Here is an 18,411-nt window from a genome sequence, read left to right on the forward strand (position 1 = left end):
AGCATGTCTCCATCCTGCAGTTGCACAGAGGTGCGTGTTACAGAGCCGGGGCTGTGCAGGGGGAAGGTGGCACGACCACGGAGCAGAGGGGGTCCTGGCAGAAACCAGCCATGGGGACCTGCAACCGCTTGTGCATCTCAAGGAAGAAATGTTAGTCCCAGGTGGATGAACGGTTTCTTTAACCAAGCCCTTGTCCCCACCCTTATGGTTTCTGGTAAATCCAATCTGTTGGTTTAACAGATGAGGAAGCATCCTCCTGCCAAGTCACAGATTCCAAAGCACTTTGGCATCTCCAGAAAACAAACAGCTCTGAGCTTGGTGGTTTTTTTTCTGGCCAAAGCACAGGCTGCTTGTAACCTGAAGCATACCAACCAAAGCTGCTGCTAGGGTCTGGGCTGCGTTTGGGCTGAAACGACTTGATTTTGAAGCTGTGGATGGTTTTGCAGAAGAGGTGGAGGAAAAACAGCACTTGAGAATTTGGGTGTCTGTGGTAGACTGAAGTCAGATACAGTTTACGTGTTGCAAAATAACCCAATGGATAAGGATTTTTTTTTTAAAAAAAAAACAAAACAGAAAACCCTCATCTTTTGCCTAGCACTGAGCAAACCTACAGCCACGATGGTCCTTCCTTCCCACGCCCCCTCCCCAGCTTCACCTTTCCCTCGGAGTGCTCAGCCTCTGCAAAAGACGGTCAGGGTTGCACACAAATAGCTTGATTAGAGGTGCTTTATTTTATTCTTTCTTGTGTAAACCATGTAGCAAGTGACGTTGGGGCAGCCTGTGGGGGTTTGGCTCTTAGCACGGGCCATTTGACTTCTGAGCAGGGCAGTGAGCAACAAGTGGTGCCGGGCGCTTTGCAGTTTATAGCCATGTCTTGGCTTTCCCTAGGGAAAATTCCAAACACATGTACTTGGGGGCTTTGGTGGAAGGGGGTTCTGCCTCAAGTCTTCATTGGTCACTTGAAAAGTTCTTTTTTCCCCTGTAGGGTTGCTGGAAAAAAAAACCAAACACAAACCAACCAAAAAAAACCCAACATTGCACCTCTACAATATTTTTACAAGCAATTTCATGGGTGTTTCCGTTTTCATGCCAAAGTTGATGTTTTAAATGGGTCTGATATTCCAGGGAGTCCTGACACCAGAAAGCTAGGGAGGGGACTTCTGGAGGCAACCTCCTGCTCAGCCGAAGAGGAGATTTATCCTGGGCTGCACCCCGAACCAGGCATGGAGAAACACGAGGCACAATTAACAGCTACTGGTTTATGGTCTTGTTTTTAAAGTGTTTCACAGAATGCTGATTGTTTATTTTCAAGGTTTTAGAGGGGGGCTGTGTTTTAGTCTTTCCATTCTTTCTGTTTTGGACTGCAAGAACACTTCGTACAGCTGTTCTTTTTATAAAGTAAAATCTCTCCAACAGCAATAAGATTAGCGTAGTTTTAGCAAGTTGTATCACAAAATGTTCTAGACGGGAACCTTTATGGCCTTGGTTTTATAGCCACTCTGAAGGCTTCTTTTGACGTCTATGATGTATTCTCTGAACAGCTTTAAAAACGTGATGTCTGTAGATCTGCTTCTAATCGAGTCAGTGGATGTTTGAAATAGGAAAAGAATTACGAGTGTAGGCTCAGTACTGGGCGCAGAGGTGGCTGCTCGTTCCAGAGGATGCAAATGGCCACAATCACTTGTTTCCCTCTGCAATTATCTGACTTCAAAATATTTTCAGCTGCTTGTATGATCAGAGTTTGGATCAAAGTGCATTGTAATGAGAATACAAAATGCCATCACCCATTTTTGAACCACTGTTCCACTGTTTGATTAATTTTACTTTTTTTTTTTCTGATGGAGAAGAGTACTTTACACTGATACAAATTTCCTCGAACTGGATATACTTTAAAATATTTGCTGACATGTTTTCCACAAAAGCTTCTATCTAAAGAGTATGAATACTCCAAGACAGGCCCACTGTTCTTATATTTTGCCAGAAGACACAGACTTTTACAGGTAAGTTGGTCAACCTGATTCTTCCAAGGATAGCATAGATTATCCTGCTCAAGTAGGACAAAAAAAATTTGATGTGATTGCAACACAGTGAACAAGAATTGCTCCTGTGTAGTATTGCAAGAGGTCATAAGCAATCAGACTTTATTGAAACAAGCAAGGAGGAAGAGCGATAACATGTTTACTATGCGTAAGCAAAAATTATAATCAACCCTATAAAAATTTATAAATCTCATATAGGATTTAATCCAAGGCTTTTGAAATGTGTGGCTCAACATTTCTTGGTAAGGAATAAATACAGTAGTTTGGCATCAGAACATAAATCCTGGACTGTGGGATCGTAATTCCTGGGTTGCAAATCTGGTGTCTAAACTATGGAGGTTATCGACATACTAAGCTGCAAATCCTTTGCTTAAAATTTGTTTTCATTCTCTTCTACCAAGGCAAATAACACTTGCAGTGCCAGTTCCAGAAGACACCCATGTTTGCCAGTCTGTCCTGCATTCATGCACTTTTTCTGGACTTGGGGTTTCCTCCATAGTTTGCTCTTTTTCAGGACTCTGACCAGCCCGTGCCGGTGCTCCTTCCATGTTTCCCATGGCGTGGCTTTCTTCTCCTTAAAAACAAACCCAGACACATGCAATGGAGGGAACACCTCCTGTAGTGCCTGTTTAAATGTACCAGCATGTCACAGCAGACACCAGATTAGACCCATTGTTTCCCAGTTTCATTCTTGTGAGAAATTATTATTGTTATTTCCACTCAGTGCTGTTGTGACTGAAGGCTTTTGTCCCTAATTTTATCTCTAAGGTCACAATATGTTATATAATAAGATACATGCATGTATTTTTGAAAATCAGTTGTTAGCAAGGAGGTTTGGGGCAAGACTTTGTCAGCTTTGTGCTGAGTGGGCTGGATTTGGCCCCAAGAAACCACCCAGCACTTAGCCGCTCGTGCTGTACAGGTCCCTGCCCTTTATACTTCAGGATTTCCGAGTGCTTACAGAGCCATAAATCTTCTATATGCAAAACCTCAACCTTGCTTTCAGCAGGACTTCAGAATTTCCACTTCCTTCATTCGCTTTTTGTTTAAGCATATTAAACAAAACCCCCCAACTTTTCTAGGGCATTGCTTGCTTGCAAGTACGGTTGCACTTTTGGGCTGCAGTGGCTGCAGAATGGATGCGTGTCTCAGAGATGGAAACTTCCGTGGGTCCGACTCCAACTCTTGGAAATCACAAGCAAAGCCACTGCAAAACACCAACCGCAACCCCAAAGGTGTTGCCTGGCCAACTTACCTGTCTCCTTTTGAAACTTCATTTTGGTCAGGGTGAGAATAGCGATAGTGATGAAAATCAGTGAAATGAGAGCTGGTAACACAACTGGGAGCAGGCGTGATTCACCTGATGAGCTGGAAAGATGAACCACCGGAATTAAATTGGATTTTGATTCAGCCACAGGGTGATTGAGGTACCTTAATGCAGGCTGTTGTTTTTACGCCAAAGGTTTTAAAGGAGTTATAAACTCTGGATCAGAGCAGAACAGTCAACAACGTCAGGTAGAGATGAAATAATTTGATCTGGATCTTGGCTTATGAGGAAGTAATTTCTACAGCTGCTTCTGCTCTGTGTGTTGGTTTAAGCTGCCAGCTGAACTAGTGCCCCCCACCTCCCCAAGGGAAAACGAGCTATTTTCATGATAGATTCACAAGCAAGGCTCATGCACTTTCTTTGTGAGTTGTTGTAGGCCCTCAAGCTGTTGGAGGGTAACTATGCACCATCTCCGCAAAAAAAGAGATAAATGCTATCAGAGCTCCACAAATTCGCCAGGAATGGGGCAAAATCTGACCCTTTATGCAGGAGCAAGATTTGTGGTTGGTAACGCGCTCTCCCCTTCTCTTTCTGGCCGGATGGTGGGGAGGTACGGCTTGGGGGAGGCTGTGGATGGGGAGGATGGTACTTCTGGTGCTGTGGGTCACCGGGGCAGATGAGAGCTCCGAGGTGCTTGGAGCCCCTCAGGATATTGAACTGGATTTGTGGACTTTGTGGTTTATTTTCAGTGATGACTGATACTGCAAGATCAGATGCATCTGTACATCTGCATATGCAAATCACACCAGGCTGGATGGTGGCCATGGCTGGGGTGAAAGGTGTAAGAGCTGCTCGCAGCTTGCTCTGTAGCAGGAAGCACCAAAAGTAAATTTACTGGGGAAACCACTTGCAGAGGGGTGAGCCACAGGGCTTGCTGTAGAGAAGTGCCATGCAATAATTACTGGCCAAAAAAACTCACAGTGCTTTGATTAGTAACCTTGTCCAAAGACAGCTCCTTACGCAATGCAGAGCACCCAAACGCCACCCAGGTTACTGGCTGCCTAGGGGGGCTTGGATAATGTCTGCAGCTACAGATTGAGCAGCTTTCTTGCTCAAGCCTGATGCTTTCCGATGTCCTGTCTCCACACTGAGCAAAGAAAAACAGAGAGGAGGACATCTATTGGCTCTGGCATCTGATCTAGAGGAGTGGCCAGCACCAGATTTAGAGACAAAGTCAAAGATACGTGCCACAGATGGACATGAGATAACCTTGCCTTCTGCTTCTCTAACTGCTAATGTTTCTTATCGGTGTTTTCAACTTGCAACCTGTGCACAGCCTGCGTACGGCCCTGGGAAAGAGGTAGACGGGTTGTAAAGCACCAAGTTAGTGCCAACGAGAACCGTGGCCGTGAACTTACCTCTTGTGATAGATTTTGCCTGGGGAGGTTACAAAGGTGCTGGGGGGGGCAGTGGGCAGCAGGGTGCTGGTGCTCTCTGTGACGGTGCCCATTGTGTACGTCAGGCCTGTGATGCTTCTCTGCGTGGGCGTGCTGTGGGTGGCCAGGCTTGATAAAGAGGGTTGCACAAGAGTGGATGTTTCTAGGTCTTGTGAAGAGCAGATTTCTATGGAGGAAATTAATTTGAGGCTTGAACATCCATCTTTTTGCAGAGGCAACATGTTAAATTTACCAAAGATTTACGCATTTCACCTTGCATCTCAGCATGAAAAAATATGCCGCATCATATGACCAAACCCAAGCATTTCTGTTTTCCTTTGAATCTTATAGAAAGCAGCTTGGGAGTACTAATGAAAATCCATTAATACTTGGCAAACGCTCATACTTAAACCCCACTATTTCTGTCTCTGTCAGCTGAACAGTTACATACATCTGTGTATTTACATGCTGCAGTTTCTAAACCTGCAAGATAACCTGCAGCTTCTCTCCAGAGCTAAGCACACCTCTGTGCTGCACTTGCTAGGATCAGGATGGCGTATGCTAGGGGTTTGCTTCATAAATAATCAATAATATAACTCAAAATTAAATTTGCTCTGAAATCTCAGCTTACATCCCTGCCTCTGGAAACCTCTACCATCACCTCAGTTATGTGCCAGTAGCTTCAAGGTGAAATGTATAGCTGATGTGTCTCATAACATTGTAGTATTTATGCGGAGTACAGAGGAGAGTCTATTCTCATGTCTGTGAAGGGGTAGAGGAAAGAGTAATTTAAAAAAAGGGGGAGGATTTATCGTGTTCCAAGCCATCCCACCACCTACCCTTCTGGATGAGCAGCTTCACAGAGGATGTGTGCTCTGTGTGCCCGTTTTTAGCCCCGCACCAGTACCATCCTGCATCCTCCTCTCTCAGGTGGCTCATCACCACCGTGTAAGACCCATTTTCCAGGTCGCTGCTGGCTATTTGTATTCGCCCTTCATAGGACTTGTGCACAAACCCATCCGCATCCACGAGCAGTGAGCAGCTAGCTTCCTTCCACCTGCACAAATACTTCTTCTCGTAGCTCCCCTGGGGATCATAGTGGCACTTCAAGGACAGTGAGCCTCCGACCGTGCCGCTGAGAAATTTTGGTCTCTTGGGAAGAGTGGAGGCTGCAGGATGGAGAGGGCTGCGTTAGCATTTCATGCTCCTCATCCAGGGCTGCGAGGCACCCGCACAGCCCCCTGCGCCCCGTCCTACCTGTGGTCACCTGCAGAGCCACCACCCGTGGGCTGTTCTGGCTGCTAAGCCTTCCTGTCCCGCACCTGTACAGCCCCGAATCTTCCTTTTTTAAGTCATTTATCAAGATTTTGAAAGCTCCAGAGCTCTCCTGAGGGGTGATAGAGATTCGTCCTTCGTGACTTTTGCCCACGTAGCCATCAGTGTCAGCTATGAGAGTGCAGCTGGTTCTGCCCAATTTGCACCAGAACCTCTTCTCGCCACCTTGGGTGTCCCTGGGTGGGCACAGGACCATGACAGAGCCACGGAGCTCCCCCTGGATGAGGTCGATCGGCCCCAGCACCCCGGCATCTGCAGGAGAGAGCACAGCAGGCACTGTCCGGCGTGCAGTCCCCGGCCAGGCAGGAGAGTTCCCTTTCACATCTATTAGTGGCTCATTTGGCCAAATCCAGGTACTTTTATACCCACCCTTGCAAATACCTGGTTAAGGGATAGAAATAGTTGATACAGCTGCTGCGCATGGCTGCTCCAGCGTCCGGCCCCAACCCGCTCCCTGAGAGCTGAGCTGCTGGCAGCGCAGAGCATCCCCTCCCCCCAGCCACATCCTACCTGCCACAACCGTCAGGTTCAGGCTGACGTACAGGTCGCTGTTGGAGGTGCCGATGCCACATCGGTAGGTCCCCGTGTCGCTCTTCTTCAGCCCTGTCATCGTCACCATGAAGGTGCCGTTCTGGGGGATGTCCTTGAGAGACACTCGCCCCTCATGGTCTTTTGAGGTGTAGCCGGTTGTAGAAATAACGGTGTAGCAAACCCTGTTTCTTGCGAGTTTGCACCAATATTTTCGGTCATGTTTGTTGGCTGGCGTGATGGAGTAGAAGCACTGATGGGTGACCGATCCTCCAACCTCACCTGTCAAAAACTTGGATCCGTACAAGGTGCTTGAAACTGGCTCTTTGGGGGAAAGGAGGAAGCAGAAGTTGTTGGTTACTCGGAGACAACCAGACCCTCGCTTGGCAAAAGCCAGCACAGCTCCTTCAAGCCAGGGCCGTGATTATGAGTGGCACCAGCAGGACATCTGGCTCAGAAGGTTCAGAGTTTGTTTTGGATGTGGTGTTTTACCTTCCTTGTGTCCCACATGATCCACTGGAGGATCTGGTGGTGCAGAGCCACTGTCCCATGCCGCAGCACAGATGGGGAGACCCTCAATGCCCCACACCCCTACCAGCCCTGACAGTCCTGCCTGGGGTTAAATGTCAAGGGCAGCTGTTAGCATCTAAGAATAAACTTTGGCATTTGTGCATTCTGCCTCATCTGGCAACTTTCTCCTCCCTGCAGATGCATTGCCAGGCACAAGTGGCTGTCTGCAGCGTGAGCAATACGGAGCTGGGATTCTCCTCCCTGGCCCTTGCTGTGCCTTTGCTAGCTCTCTGCAGACTTCTAGAGGGTGGGGAGGTTTGGCCAATTTCCATTTTGCAGGTGGAGGTGCCTAGTGTTTGAGTGAGGATTTAGCCAGGGATGTACCCGTGTCCCCAGCTCCAGCTTTGCCTATTCCTGTCAGTGTAGGTGCCTGGAGACTTGGTCTCTTTGTGACTCACCTTGCAGCAAGGCTGCTAAGAGAAAGAAAACCGCCATGTCCAGCCTTCACGAATTTTCACTTGGCAAACTTCAAAAATTAGGAATTTTTCTGATGTCTGTGATATCAAACAGAAAAGAGAGATTGGGGCTGGGATCTGCCGAGGTAAAGCAGCTGGGTTGCTCTGGTGATCATGCGGCGCAGAGCCCCCGTGTCCCTGGTGGCTCCCAGCCCGTGCCAGGGCTTAACCCCAAGGTAAGGGAATTTCAAAAAGGAAAAGAAGTGCTGACAGCGCTTTGCAGCTCTCGCACCCCTGCGGCAGAGCCTCCGTTGTGTGGGTAGGATGGTTACCAAAGGCATTGCTGGCAGTGGCGAGGGATGCGTGGCAGTGCTGCAGCCGAGCCCAGCACCACAGCGAGCCAGCGGCAATCCCGGCACTGCGGCGGCACGAGTGCCTGCCTGTACGGAGCCGCTCAGGATTGCTTCGGGGGCTGCCAAACGTGGCACCGGGCAGCCAGCAGCAACATGGCGCCTGGTCCTGCCCTGCCACCTTGGCCAGCCTGCAGGCTGCTGGCACTCAGCCATTTCTTTTCTTTTCTTCGGTCTTGGGGATTCTATTCAGCTCAAGGAAAAATAGGCAATGCTGCACTTCTCAGGAATGCCAACATCCTTAACCATCTCCTGCCACACGCCAATTACCTTTCTTCCTTCCTTTTTTCCCTGCAATTTATCTTCCTACAGGTTGTTGTTAGCCATTTTCAGATCTGAATAGCAGCAGTGTTCAAGTGTCTCTGTTTCAAATAGGAATGACTTCCTTGTTCGAGTTAAAAATTGACTGTTGATTACTGCAGTGTTTTATCCTAAAGAGTCCCTACTAAAATTCTTTGTTTAAGATTTGCCTAACCCCCACTGCAGTTAAAACCATCGTAGGCGCAAATCACGTGGTTTATTTCATACTCGTTAGCGCATTGGAATCACTTCAAAGCGTTCAGGAAATATGAACAAGGAAACGACACGGGCTCAGTGCTGCAGGGAGCCTTCTTCCCAACCACCACGGTGCTGAGCTGAGTCCTGCCAGTGACTGCTGGCCCCAGCACCCTGGGCTGGATGCCCGCGGGACCCCGCTGCTTGCCCACCCTCCACCCCTTTGTGCCGCAGGGGAGTGAGAGGTGGGCTCAGCCCTTGCACCAGGCGCTTGCTGTGCCTTGCACGCCCTGTGCTGGGGACAAAATGCATCCCCCCAGCTGTGAACTCCCAGCTTGCAAACTCAGCTCCCATCCAGCTCTCCCTTGGCTGTTGCTCCGCTGATGGCAAGCATGGGACGGGGCTGCAGAAATGCTCCCTTCCCTTTTCAGCACAGGCTGAAGCATTGCGGTGGTGCAGCTGCACGGCATCCTCTTCGTGCAGGTTCCCCTCCCTTCCCCCCCTCCCCATGTACAAGGTTGTGGAGGCAGCTTTGCTGTGGAGGTGCGTGTGCATCTGTGCACAGCTGGCTGACCACATCTGCCTGCACAAAGCAGCTTTATGGGTCCTCAACAAACAGCAAGGAAGGCGTTCGCGTCACCCCAGCTCTGTTTAGCTTGACACTGGGCAGTGGCTTCGGCGGAGTTTCCTCATGGCCACTGACAGGTGACTTGAAAAATGGTGATTTTTATTGAGTGCCATAATGCCCACCAGTCTGGAGGACTTGAAGCAAAGAGGAGCTAACAAGAATGCCCTGGAAGAGTTGAACACTCTTAATTTACAGCCAGAAATCAGGAAAAACATTATCCCTATGCTCTTTTAATCTTTTCTGATGTACGCCACTCCAGCTGAGCCAGTGCACTCCCTCTTTTCCTCATTTTGGGGCTAGGGATGTGGGGAGAAGTCCAGGCATGGTGAAAGCACTGAAGCAGTTGCTAGTTTGCCAGCTGGAGGCCAAAACTTCATCCTGTGCTAGCCCAGCTGATGTGATCCTGTTGTTCACGTTAGCATCTGAATGAGGCTTTTTGATTATTATTTTTTCTTTCCCTAAGTAGGATGTATTCTGGGCTGGCATTAATGTGTTAAATTCTCTCCAGCATCAGTCCATTAACAAGTATTGCTATAAAAATAATTACTTTAAATTTCAGATCTGTTATGTATCATAGGTGAAATCAACAAATTAGCTCATATAATTGCTGTACAATAGCATTGTACTCCAAACATGCAGTATTTTAAGGGCAAATTGAGGATCACCTACCTTGGATTGCGATGCTTCTGTTGCTGGAAATTTTCTCCTGCTCCAGTTTGCAGTTAGTTTAACAAAGTCTGTTTTGCAGCTTGCAGTTCAGTTAGTCTTTGCTCGGTTCTTGAGGTTTAATTATTTTTTTTAATATATTGATGCCCAGAGTTTAAAACTGGACACACTAAAAATTTTCTGAAGTCTAGATGTGCCTTGCTGAGCAAATTGGAGATGGTCAAAATACAGCAATAGGAGAGGTGCTGCCACTGTACTGAGTATGGAACCCAAAATTGGTCGGTTTTACCCCTCTAATGATGTGGGTGACATCATGGAAGGGGAAGCAGGAGAAGCGAAGAGGCCAGGAGCAGAAATTGCAAGAATTTGAGAGGAATTCCCCTGCTTTACAGACACCCTGCAAAATTTTAACTTGAAGCAACTGTCTCTAAACAATAGTAGTAAAACGCCATTTGCCGTGAACCACTTCCCGACAGAACTTCACATAAAGAAAGAACTTTGTGCATGTTTCCTCAAACTTCTGCGGTCTGAATGAACCTGAATGCTTATGTCACTCACGCCTGTCTTTTGATCCCATACTCTTTATGAAGAGAGGACTAAAAGACGGTTTCTCCTTCAGAGTCTGTTATAAAACCATCCCTGCAATGAAGACGATGCAAGTGATAATGCCACGCTGCTACAAGTGCTGCTTAACCAACAAATACATGTCTTTAGCCTGGTCTTTCTCTTCCCTGTAACACCTGCTTTGCACTGCAGAGAGTGCTCAGGTGCCTTTTCCACAAGGACATCACCTTCATAACCAGCAAAGCTCTGGTAACTCTCTGCAGCTCTGTAAAATGGATTTTTAGGCTCCGGCTTAAGGCTTGGCTTGTTTCTCTGCTTGTTTTCTTGGACTGCCAGTCCCTGCGTGTAGGGCTTCAGCCCACAGAGTCATCCTGTGACTCTTGCTGCCGTTTTCTCCCCTGGTGTGACAGTCCCTCTGCGAGGTCTGGGAGCGGAGAGGAGCTGGTCCTGGGGAGCTCGGGGCACGGGTGGGCTCCCCTGGCTTCTGTGTTCCCCCAGAAGCATGAACCAGCCCAGCCCCACAGTGGTAAGGGCTTGCACGCGTTCCTGCGGTGATTCCCAGGAAGGCAGCTCCATTCTCGTTTGCTCCATTCCTGCTGGATTCCCAGGAAGGCAGCTCCATTCCTGCTGGATTCCCAGGAAGGCAGCTCCATTCTCGTTTGCTCCATTCCTGCTGGATTCCCAGGAAGGCAGCTCCATTCCTGCTGGATTCCCAGGAAGGCAGCTCCATTCTCGTTTGCTCCATTCCTGCTGGATTCCCAGGAAGGCAGCTCCATTCCTGCTGGATTCCCAGGAAGGCAGCTCCATTCTCATTTGCTCCATTCCTGCTGGATTCCCAGGAAGGCAGCTCCATTCCTGCTGGATTCCCAGGAAGGCAGCTCCATTCTCGTTTCCCCCTTTAGCGGGATTGTGTCAGCTTGTTGCAGCACAACCTGGCTGAGCCAAGTGGCCCAGCAGCTGAATACATCAGAGGTGGGAAATCAGGGTGCTGTCTCACTAAGACAAAAATGTTTTTTATAAAACATACATTTTATGTATGTATAATAAAAAAAGGGGGCTTACCTGAAATTACCTAAGCTTGCTCACTAAATTGTCATTTTGAGGGGATTACTTTCTCTCTAAATTTAATCTTGCTGCATTTTAACCAAAATCTGTCAGCTGGTGGGTTGCATTGCCCCAGGGAATGCACTGTCACCCAGCACCAAACCCAGAGCTCCACACAGGTACGACCAAAACCCAGGCACGTTTGAGGCGTGTTCATCGCGAGCAGTTACTGCCTGTTCTGGGGTGATGGCCACACTCCTTGTCTGGCAGGATCTGGAGATCTAATCTATCTAACTAAGTGCAGTCTGTTCACGCACACACACACAATTCCTCGTTTGCATCAACCAAACAACCTCCAGGGAGAGAAGGGTAGACGTGGTGTTCATTATTTCAAAACAATGTAGGCACAGTGGCAGTTGTGCTATTGCAAGGGACTTTGGTTTGGTTTTCCTTCAAAGAAAAGTGATCAGTGGGGAAAAAAATATATCTCCTTGTGGCATTTTTGGGAACACCCTGGGCTGGTCCCAGCACTCTGTGTATCTGCAGGGTTTGCAGGACACCTCTCCCTGTCCGAGAGTGGCTCAGGGTGCTCACGGGAGAGTGGAGAGAAACGACTTTGCTCTGACCCGGTGGTGTGCTGGCAGGGTCCGAAGGTCCTGCTCTTCCCTGCCGTGTACGCGGGCACGCTTTGAAGACAGGTTGTGTTTTGTGTAAGTCAATCATTGAAGCACTTTGGAATCTTCCTGGGTGAAGATAAATCCCCGTTAAGCAGTTTTGCTTTCTTTATCATTATAAGATTACTTCTATTCCAAGCAGTAATTGTTATTTTGTAGCAAACCTGTGCAATAAATTTCCCAATATTGATTAGACTTCAGCAGGATTAATCTAAGGACATTTATTACCACACCAGCAGAAAGCAATAGGATTGCTCTTGTGTTAGCAATAAAATGTGATATATAAAATGATGATGGGAAACCCCAAAGACTACTCGGTGCAATTTCTCCATTCTGCAAATGTGACCAAAATGTTCAGTCTGAAACCCCTGACAAACCCCCTCTCCAGTGAGACCCTGCCAAGCGATGCTGAAGGGTAAGCTGATGGTTTGGGGTGCAGCTCCTTCCTTCAGGGTTCAGAGTTGCCTCTGTGGATTTGCCTTCAAGGGCCCAAAGAAGAAGCAGAGCTGATGCTGCTTCTGCGAGGCAGAGAGGGGTTTGCAAGGGTGAGCTGAGGACCGGAGCTGAGCTAGTGGTCCTTGTCCTTGACATGCAGAAAAACCTTATCCTGGGGCAAGAGGGGTCTCCAACGGCTTGGTCACCCCAGCTGTCCTCCCCTTGGGGACAACTGGGATGAAGCTGATGCCCATGGAGGGTGGTTGAGTGTGGACCGAGCACTGGGGGGACCTGCGGCCACCCTGGGCAGACCTTGGCTCTGGAGATGCACCAAAGGGTCTGGGGGGGCAAATCAGTGCCCGGCGCTTGGGGAGTATTCTGTCTGCTCAAAGGTTGTTCTCGTAATTGTTTTATTATTTCCTATAAGGCCAAGCCTCTCTGCCTCCACAGCAATGTTAATAATTCATTTTAACTGTGGTACTAGGTTAATTACTGTGTATCCTGCTTTTTTTTTTCCTCTTTTCCTAAATTATTTTTACGACATTAGCCCTGGGAAAGGTGAAGTCCCCTCTGCTGTGTAAGCATGGGCAGCTGTGCCTTGTCCCCATCCCTGCCAGCCTCAGCCCCCAGGGAAGGACCATCCCTAGGCATTATTTATTGTTTACCTTGCGGGTATGGTGGGGGCTTGATCCCACTGCACCCCAAGGGAGAGCAACCTGTTGGTGCTGCCAGCAGCAACCCCCCTTGCATCTACAGGCTCCTGGAGTGGAAATCCCCCCTCAGCAGCATCCGTTGCAGCGTTTCTCCCAGTCCCATTGGAGGTGTCCCTGCAGCAAAAGCACCCCAGCCCTGCGGGGGCTGCGCTCCCTGGGCACCCACTGCCACCCTGTGTCAGTGTCTCAGCCTGTCACCTGCTGCACATCCTGAGCTGGTGACATGGATTCGCATGAAGGATCTACACAGAGGATGGTCCAAGAGGAGGAGTGAGGGTCTGCCAGGGAGGGGGACAGCCAAGAGTCCCTACTCATCCCCAGGGCTCGGTGATCCAGGCTGCCACAGCTCAGCCGGCTTGTTTCCCAGCTTCATCCACCACCTCTGCTGTTCACATCTATTTTTTAAAGCTGAGTAAAGAGGCTGTTTTCCTCTTCAGAGCTGCAGAGTTTGCCCATGGAGCAGGCTGGACCTCCTGCCCTGTAGCCCCCAGTGTGCAAGCAACAGGCTGAGCCACCTTTTGTTCATTTTCTCAAGTATCCATTAGTGGGGGGACACCCAGCAGTCCCCAGGCCACAGCTGGAAAATGGCTCTTCTAGGGAGTTACTCTGCTCTTTTTTCATTTGGATGCCACTTCCAGAACTCTCTGGGTACGGGGTGGAACCTATGTATTTTCTTCACGTTACTGAAAGGGGCACACGTGGCTCAGCCAGCAGCTGTAAGAAAAGCACATCTGGAAGGGAGGGAAGGATGCTGGGGAAGCCCAGCCTGGCAGGAGGGGTTGAAGGCAGAGCAGCAGCAGCATCCTGCTACCAGCTGGTTAAACAGCCACGGGGAGTGCACGGTCTCATGGAGTGTCACTGCTGGGGCTGACTGTCCCCTTCCCCATCACCGTGCCACTCATGCTGGTTGCTGCAGGCTGCCAGCTTGCTGCTGGGGGATGCCAGACCCCACTGGCTCGCTGCCTGGGGACAGAAGGTTTTGTGCAACCCCTGCGATGTCCAAGGATAGCAAGCTGGGGGGCTCTGGCATCCCCTGGGCTTCTTATGAAAGGTGATGAATGCAGCTTGGAATTGCTACGTCCCCCAGCAAATGCCATAGCCCAGATGCAGACAGAAAGGAGCAGGATGGCTGGAGAATTAGGAGAAACAGGCAATGCAGGGCAGGCAGCGCCGTGGTTTAGGAGGGGACCTCCTGTGGCAGCAGGGAGGGATCAAAGGCAGCGAGAGGCGCAGCGGGATGCTGTCAGACGGGCTCTCCTGAGAGGAGCCAGTTGGGCCAGGTACTACATGTCGAGTTGCTCTGAGGAGCAATGAGATGGCAAGATATTTTGGGTGGAGGCAGATTGCCTCTGACAGAGATGATTTTAAGGGGTAGTAACAAGCAGCCTTACCCACGGCACCACAGTGCACTGCTTCCTCACCCATCCGGGGTGGGAATGCTTGTCTTGGTATCTGCACAAGGTCCCCAGGTGTCCCAAGCTGACCCCAGCTTCGTGAGCAGGGACATCTGGGGACCTCACCTCTTTTAAACAAAAAAACCCAAATAAATTCAGCAGGGGCAGAAGCAACAAGGGCCGTTTTCTCAGCATCGTTTACAAAGCAGCTGGGAGCAGCAGGCAGGTAGCAGCGAGGAGGAAGGCTCCGGCAGGGTAACAGTGATGGCAGCACAGGGAAAGGACCCCTCCTGAGGGAGTACCACCACCTGGCACCTTCTCCTACTGCTAAAGGAGAGTTAACTTTCAGGCAAGTAACAGAGTTTGTTCTTCTGGGCTATGGTTGTTAAGGAAATTTCTTGTCCTTCCTGTAACGGACACGCACTGGCCGGTGAGTGTCTTCCCTGCAAGCAGCGTGGTGGGCACAGGGCAGCACCGGGCATCGCGCCGGGGCTCTGGCCCCACGTGTTTTACCAGTGGGCAGTTGTCAGGGCTGCTGTCAGCATCGCAGCACAGCTTGTCTGCAGTCAGAGTCTTTATTAATAAATTGTAACAACCCCTGCTTGCTCTGCAGTGCCTGCAGGAGTTGATGATTAAACTCGAGCCAGCGCGGTGCTTTTGGAACAAGCCAATATGGCATCACAAACCCCTGTGCAAGGAGCAACAGTGACCCTTTCTGGCTCTTGCTGGACTTCCAAGTTAAAGGTATTCGGAAACAAAGAACAGCTGAGGTCTCGGGAGCAGGAACAGCCTCACACCTCTGCCCTGCACCGGGGCTGAAGCGGTGGCGGCTGTGGCAGAGCCAGTGCACGGGTTTTAAGCGCAGCAATGAGGAACAGTGGATCTAGTTTGGTTTGAAGGTATTAGGTAAATTTGCATCACTGGCAAGTAAAGCACAACAAACCCAGACCAGGAAAACCCTGGTCATTCGAACATAGCAGGAGTCAGCAGTAAAAGGTTTGAATGCATTTGGTAGAGCTCATCTTTGCTGTCTGGCTTTTCTGTATCTGCAGGACATTTGTTCTCTGGTCCTGAGCACCGCACACGTGGGAGAAGCAGTGACAAGGTCTGGGGGTGCGGCTGCCTTTTTTTCTTTTAAAATTCCAGTAGAAACAAAGAACAGGAAAAAAAGGTATTGGAGAGAAACGCAGCATCACATCCTGCGTGAAGCTGACCTGGGCATGGACAGGCATCACCCGGGCCACTCCTGGTGTTGACCCGAGCAGAACCCAGATTCACCTAAGGACACCGACTGCACGGTCATGTTTTAGCATGACGGGGCAGCTCTGTACATCAGCTGAGGGGAGTTAGGAGGACACCAATTTTCAGGGAATGTTGCTCCGATCCTTGAGAGTCTGCCACACTGTTTTTTCATTATTAAGAGCTGTAAAGGACCAGGGCTTGCCTCGGGTGGTTGGTGTAATTGGAGGGATGCTCTGTGATGCTCGGGGCTGATGAACAGGCTGGGCTCAGCTCTGTGACTGGCCTTGGAGCACAGAGACCTGGGACAGGGTGACACAAGCTGAATCCCAGCAGCACATCTACTGTGCCTGACTCTACAAAGCCTTAGTTTTCTAACCACCAAAAGGCTTGCAGGTTTTCAGCATGCCTACAGGGATTACGGCATTGCTGCTGAAGCAGCAGTCTGTTGTGTTAAACACAGCACCGGGCTGGATGAGTTCCCACCCTGAGGTCCTGCACAGACCCAGGGTCTAAGTCCCATTGCCTTCCTCCTTGTGTGGTCGTTTGTGGTGGCTGGGGAACAGGCTGTGCCATTGCACCGGCACAGGAACACTCTCCACATCTCCGTTTGCCACATGTTACTGTAAACACCAACACAAAGCACCAAACGGGCGAGAAACGGGTGGATCAGGCAAAGCATGGGGATTATCCTGGTGACTTTATGAAGCAGAGAGAGATGGAATACCCCTTGAAGGAGGCATAATTTATCCCTCCTTTATACTGGAGTCATTGGAGTTGGGGAGGGTCCTTCTGTCCATCTGCACGTAAGCAGGGAAAGGGCAGAGCCTCAGCTACCGGTTATTGCCGTGGAATGTGGTTGAAAACCCGCAGACATCTACAGTCCCCTCCCGCAGAGCTGGGGTGACTCCAGCAGGACCCTGGCTCTCACAGCCCAGGTTTGATGCTCTCCAGCTGCAGAGGTGATGGGTCAGCAGTAACCGACCCACCTTCCCGACCTCCCACAGAAATCCAGCCCCAAGGCTCCCTGCTGATGCCCACACTGGAGCTGCTGCACAGTGACCAAGCCTGTTATTAAGATGACCAGTTTCTCCTGGAGGCTGTGGCCCAGCACAGCCGACATCCTTTGATACCACCAGAATTTAACAAACCACTTCTCCAGAATTTGATCTTTGTAATGAAAGATGTGTGCAAGAATGCTTTTAATTGGAACAGTAGGTCTTGACAGGCTCATGTAGACATGGAAATGATATGTCTCAGCTGGCATGGGACTGATAGTTAAGAAGTAGATGAATAGTCCATGCAAAATGCAAAGCTGAGTGTTTTCTTTGGGTCTTTTCCGTTGCACCGCATAAATACAGTCTGTATAATCTGCATTAAGCCACTGAGGGTACATCTACCAACTCTTCAGGCTACTTCTGCAATATTATGATCTTTCTTCATTGCTATTCTTTTTTTAGCTGGGGTCTGCTGTGATTTTGCCTTCCAGGCACAAAACAAGCAAATTAAGCACAGAATTAAGTAGTACAAAGTCTGCTTTCGGAGACAAGAGCCCAGGAACTCAGCTGGAGTCTGGCTGAACATGGAGGTAGATTTTGTTTCTGTTCTTGCTGTTCCCATGCCCACCTCCCAGGGCCCCCAGACACCACCAGCAGGCAGGAGCAGCCTTTCGCTTGCCTCTTTGCGAGAAGGGCTGCTATCTCTGCCAGTCCTCGCACCAGCTGTGTCAGTACCAGTGGGCTGATAGCCCATCTGACTGCCCACCAGCTTTTCCCCTTATAAAAGAGGCTCCTCAGCTTGCCTGGGCTCCCGCTGGGCTGCAGACTGGGGCTGGTTTGGTTGCTCCTGCACCAGCTGATGGTGGGGATCCCAGGGGCACTTGTCGCTGGAGATTCCGCTACTGAGGGATGCGGCTGGGCTCCAGCAGAGGTAAATCTCTTTTTTGAGTCTCTGGGTTCTGGGTTGCATCAGAGCAGGAGAGCTTTGCTCCCTGTGGTCCTTTGCTGCCTGGCGCAGAGAGAGCGCTGCAGCGGGCCAGGGCTGGGGGGCAGTTATCTGCGTGACTGAAGATGCAGGGCTGCTGTGAGTGATGCTGCTTCCCGGCTCCTCCTGCAAGCAAAAAGGGGGGAATAGCTAGTGCTGCCTGCGTGAACTGGCAGGCTTCAGCGGGCCTGATGTGCAGAGAGGCAGCAGGAGGGGTTCCCACCCAGCGCTGTGCTCCTCGGGCTGTGCACTTTCAAGTGCAAATGATTGATTTTAAAGAGCCAGAGCACAGTATAAATGAGGGGAGAGAGAGATTAAGCTCTGAGGGAGGGGGTCAGCCCCCTGAAGCTCTTACATTTTCATGCAGTGGTGCATTTTCATCCACATGCTCCTCTCCTCTGACCACTCCTTTTTACCCACTGCTGATCCCAGTGTTATGCTACTTAATGCTTTCTCTTACTGCACATCACTCGCATAATACAGATCTATGGCTGTTGCAGCCTCATAGGTAAGCTCACCTTGTTTATCTTATGAGGAAGGAGGAGAGCATTCAGGTATTTCCCAAAGTATTTTTGGCCTGAACAGGACCTTAACTT

At 49.8% G+C, this 18,411-nt stretch overlaps 2 protein-coding genes across 3 annotated transcripts in view; one reads left to right on the plus strand and one right to left on the minus strand.

Annotated features, from left to right (window-relative positions):
- PFKFB2 (6-phosphofructo-2-kinase/fructose-2,6-biphosphatase 2) overlaps positions 1-18,411 on the plus strand; it is a 62,797-nt gene that overhangs the window by 7,061 nt on the left and 37,325 nt on the right. The window lies entirely within an intron of this gene.
- On the minus strand, positions 80-10,961 carry LOC129737483 (polymeric immunoglobulin receptor-like). Of its 2 annotated transcripts, none has more exons than XM_055728169.1 (8): positions 9,773-10,961; positions 7,574-7,669; positions 6,588-6,929; positions 6,000-6,329; positions 5,582-5,911; positions 4,725-4,929; positions 3,295-3,407; positions 80-990 (listed from the first exon to the last, which is right to left on the minus strand). In XM_055728169.1, the coding sequence occupies exons 2-8, from the start codon at positions 7,608-7,610 to the stop codon at positions 956-958; spliced, it is 1,392 nt and encodes a 463-aa protein (XP_055584144.1). In that variant the 5' UTR covers positions 7,611-7,669; positions 9,773-10,961; the 3' UTR covers positions 80-955. The 2 variants fall into 2 exon arrangements, with proteins under 2 accessions (XP_055584144.1, XP_055584143.1); XM_055728168.1 differs by lacking the exon at positions 80-990 and adding an exon at positions 1,952-2,613 and having other exon boundaries at positions 9,773-10,959.

This window comes from Falco cherrug, chromosome 16, assembly GCF_023634085.1.
Source record: "Falco cherrug isolate bFalChe1 chromosome 16, bFalChe1.pri, whole genome shotgun sequence".
In the NCBI taxonomy this organism is placed as follows: Eukaryota; Metazoa; Chordata; class Aves; order Falconiformes; family Falconidae; genus Falco; species Falco cherrug.

Excerpts from the sequence above, each read along its gene's own strand:
- LOC129737483 (XM_055728168.1), bottom strand. The coding sequence starts at position 7,610 with ATGGCGGTTTTCTTTCTCTTAGCAGCCTTGCTGCAAG. Across the intron at positions 6,330-6,587 it reads GAACCTGACGGTTGTGGCAG|ATGCCGGGGTGCTGGGGCCG; the intron begins GTAGGATGTGGC and ends TCTCTCCTGCAG. Across the intron at positions 2,614-3,294 it reads GAAGTTTCAAAAGGAGACAG|GAGAAGAAAGCCACGCCATG; the intron begins GTAAGTTGGCCA and ends TTTGTTTTTAAG.